The sequence below is a fragment of the Cyprinodon variegatus genome, unplaced genomic scaffold (assembly GCF_000732505.1).
Source record: "Cyprinodon variegatus isolate N-32 unplaced genomic scaffold, C_variegatus-1.0 Scaffold1052, whole genome shotgun sequence".
Classification (NCBI taxonomy): domain Eukaryota; kingdom Metazoa; phylum Chordata; class Actinopteri; order Cyprinodontiformes; family Cyprinodontidae; genus Cyprinodon; species Cyprinodon variegatus.
Window position 1 is genome coordinate 18,542 of NW_015151505.1, and position 2,878 is coordinate 21,419.

Here is a 2,878-nt window from a genome sequence, read left to right on the forward strand (position 1 = left end):
GCATGGGGGGGGGGGGGAAGTTATCCAACAGAGATGATCATTTAGTGAGGATCCGTCTGTTTCCACCTCCAGAGGGCATCCAATCACAGAGCAGATCTGCATTGCAGCTGCTTCCTTCCAACCAACGGACCAAAGAAAAGCTTCAAACAGTCAATAAAACAAGAATAAAACATTATGAGTACTATTAAAACTTCTCAGTAAACACCTGATGCTCAGATGTTCCTACTAGTGAAAGTCCGACCAGCTGTGGAGATGAGGAAGGAGAAGACTTCTTAAAGTTGTCACGCTCCTCCTTTATAGTCCATATGAGCCAGTGGGAATCAGCTGGAATGCTGTTAAAAGCAGAAACATCAGAATCTGCATCACATCCTCTCTCCATCCCAACAGGTTCAGACTTCATCAAGACTTCTACAGGAAAGGAGGCCGTCAATGCTACTTATCCTGTTACCATAGTGATGGCCAGAGCTATCCGTGACTACTACTTGCGTACTGGCCACAAGGTAAAGTGTTTGTTTATCTATACAGGTCATTAAGAATCAAAATCTATGTGTTGATGATTATTCAATTCAGTTCAGTTTATTTCTATAGCTCCAATTCACAACACAAGTCATCTCAGGTCACTTTCCAGTTCACCAGATCATCCAGACAGATTGATTCAAAGTTTTCTATCTGAGGAAAACCAGCTGATTGCATCGACTCATTGACTCTTCAGCAATCCCTCACACAGCGCAGCGACAGCGCTGCCAAGGCCTATTGTATCTGTACCGTTTATTATTTATCTCCTTACAATAGAAGTGGCTTCTTTGGAGGCTTTAACATTTTCAAAAACTCAACAAACTTGGCAGTAAAATGTTGTTTAAATGTATGTATTTTAATGGAATTTAAAATGGGCGTGGCCAAATGGCTCTATGAGATGACGCAGAGATTTGACATTTTGCAGATAGGTAGATGTCAATGAATCATGAAAAAGAGTCTCTTGGAGGTAGGCTCTAAAACCTACAGGAAGTCGGCCATTTTGAGTCAAAGGCCAATTTTATGAAATTTTTCAATTTTGTTGACTTTGAATTTTAATTATCTCGGCCAAGGTTATTTGAGCCATCGGCTTCAAACTTGGTGTGTGTGCAGATAAGGTGTGAGATCAAAAATTATCTTTTTTTTTAGTTTTCATGAAGGGGTCCGCCGGGGCCCCGAGGTTAGAAATTAAATAACTTTTACAAAAAAAATCCAAAGCTGGTGTGATGCAGCTTTTAGAGGTTTCCCTGGTTTCATACCTCAATCAGTGACTGAATAACTCCTCAGCAGGCAGCCAAGTCTTCTCGGCCCTCTTGAGCTGAACACCTATGACCTGGCCTGACAGGCTGGAGGAGGAGAGCGTTGATCAGAGAAGCAGCTGAGAGATCCACTGTGACTCTGAAGGAGCTGCAGAGATCTACAGCTCAGGTGGAAAGCATAAGCTGTGATTAGGACAGGTGATTGTAATGTGGACCAGGAGTCCCATTAACCCAGTGGTTCCCAAAGATTTTCTTCTGGGCCCCTCCTTTGAATTACAATAAATTTTCCAATTGTACGTGTAATAACTGAGCTTCTTTTTCTTAATAATCTCTTTTCATGGTTCCTTCCTTCATCTCACCTGAAAGTTTGGTATAACCTGCTGTTTGTCCTTTTTAGTGTAACAAGGTGTTGCTGTTCACAAGCTAGAGTTCAATACAGCCACCAAAACATCAGTTTTGTCCTGCCTCTCAATATGATATTGGGTCTCCGCCGGTCAAGCTGACAGTCATAAAGGGAATTCATCAAATATCTCTATAAAGGTCATGAGCCAAGATTTAACCAACACTTTTCTCCACTATGAAAGCGTCCAATGATGGAGGAAGCTGGTAGAAACAGGCTGCAAAGTGTCTGGGAATAGATCAGTAGTTCAGCAGGCAGCAGCCACAGAAGGCTTTGATAGATGTTGGATTGTGATCAACTTCAGACTAAAAACACAGAGATGTTTTACTGCAGGTGGGCTTCAAGCCGGCGGGAGGCATTCGGACGGCGCAGGAATCCTTAGTGTGGCTAAATCTGATCAAGGAAGAACTTGGAGACGATTGGCTTTGCCCTCATCTCTTCCGCCTGGGAGCCAGCAGCCTATTGGCTGACATAGAGAGACAGGTGAGAATCATGCAGCTAGCATCGTTATTACCACAGCTAATGTTTGGATACTGATGTCTCTGTCCTGTGCGTGCAGATATACCACTATGTGACGGGGCAGTATGCAGCCTACCATGAGCTGCCCATGGCCTGACGACAGGAAGTCGTGTTTTAGTCGTCGAACAGAACGCCTGAAACGCCACGAAAAGCCGTCGCTGAAACAAAGACACCAGCATGTTTGTTGGGTTAACCATTGATTTCAGTGTCCGCACCATTCAAATGACTAATGATGAAATAAATCATTTATTTCAACTCTGCTCTGATGATTCTCTCCAGAAATAAAGAAGCTGAATGTTAAATGATGACCAAGTTTTGCACACGAAAACAACCAGATCACATCACCTTTAATATATAATCTCCTCCACCTTTAGAGACATTATGAACGTTTTTACAGATAAATATATTTACAATAGTCTTTTTATTTGACCCTTTGAGTCGCTAGTTCAGTATCTATAAACTGGAGCCTATTTTACTAAATTAACTTCAGATGATGACCAAGTTTTAAGCATGAAAACAACCAGATCACATCACCTTTAATATATAATCTCCTCCACCTTTAGAGACATTATGAACGTTTTTACAGATAAATATATTTACAATAGTCTTTTTATTTGACCCTTTGATGAGCAGCATCAGTCGCTAGTTCAGTATCTATAAACTGGAGCCTATTTTACTAAATTAACTT

General features: G+C 41.5%; 1 protein-coding gene across 1 annotated transcript in view; it reads left to right on the plus strand.

Annotated features, from left to right (window-relative positions):
• The window catches only part of dera (deoxyribose-phosphate aldolase (putative)), a 12,600-nt gene extending 10,160 nt beyond the window's left edge, over window positions 1-2,440 (plus strand). The window contains exons 6-8 of the mRNA XM_015399846.1: window positions 388-500; window positions 2,005-2,154; window positions 2,231-2,440. Coding sequence (XP_015255332.1) covers window positions 388-500; window positions 2,005-2,154; window positions 2,231-2,287 — 320 coding nt within the window. The 3' untranslated portion in view covers window positions 2,288-2,440. The remainder of the gene's footprint in view (window positions 1-387; window positions 501-2,004; window positions 2,155-2,230) is intronic.
• The last annotated feature ends 438 nt before the right edge of the window (window positions 2,441-2,878 follow it).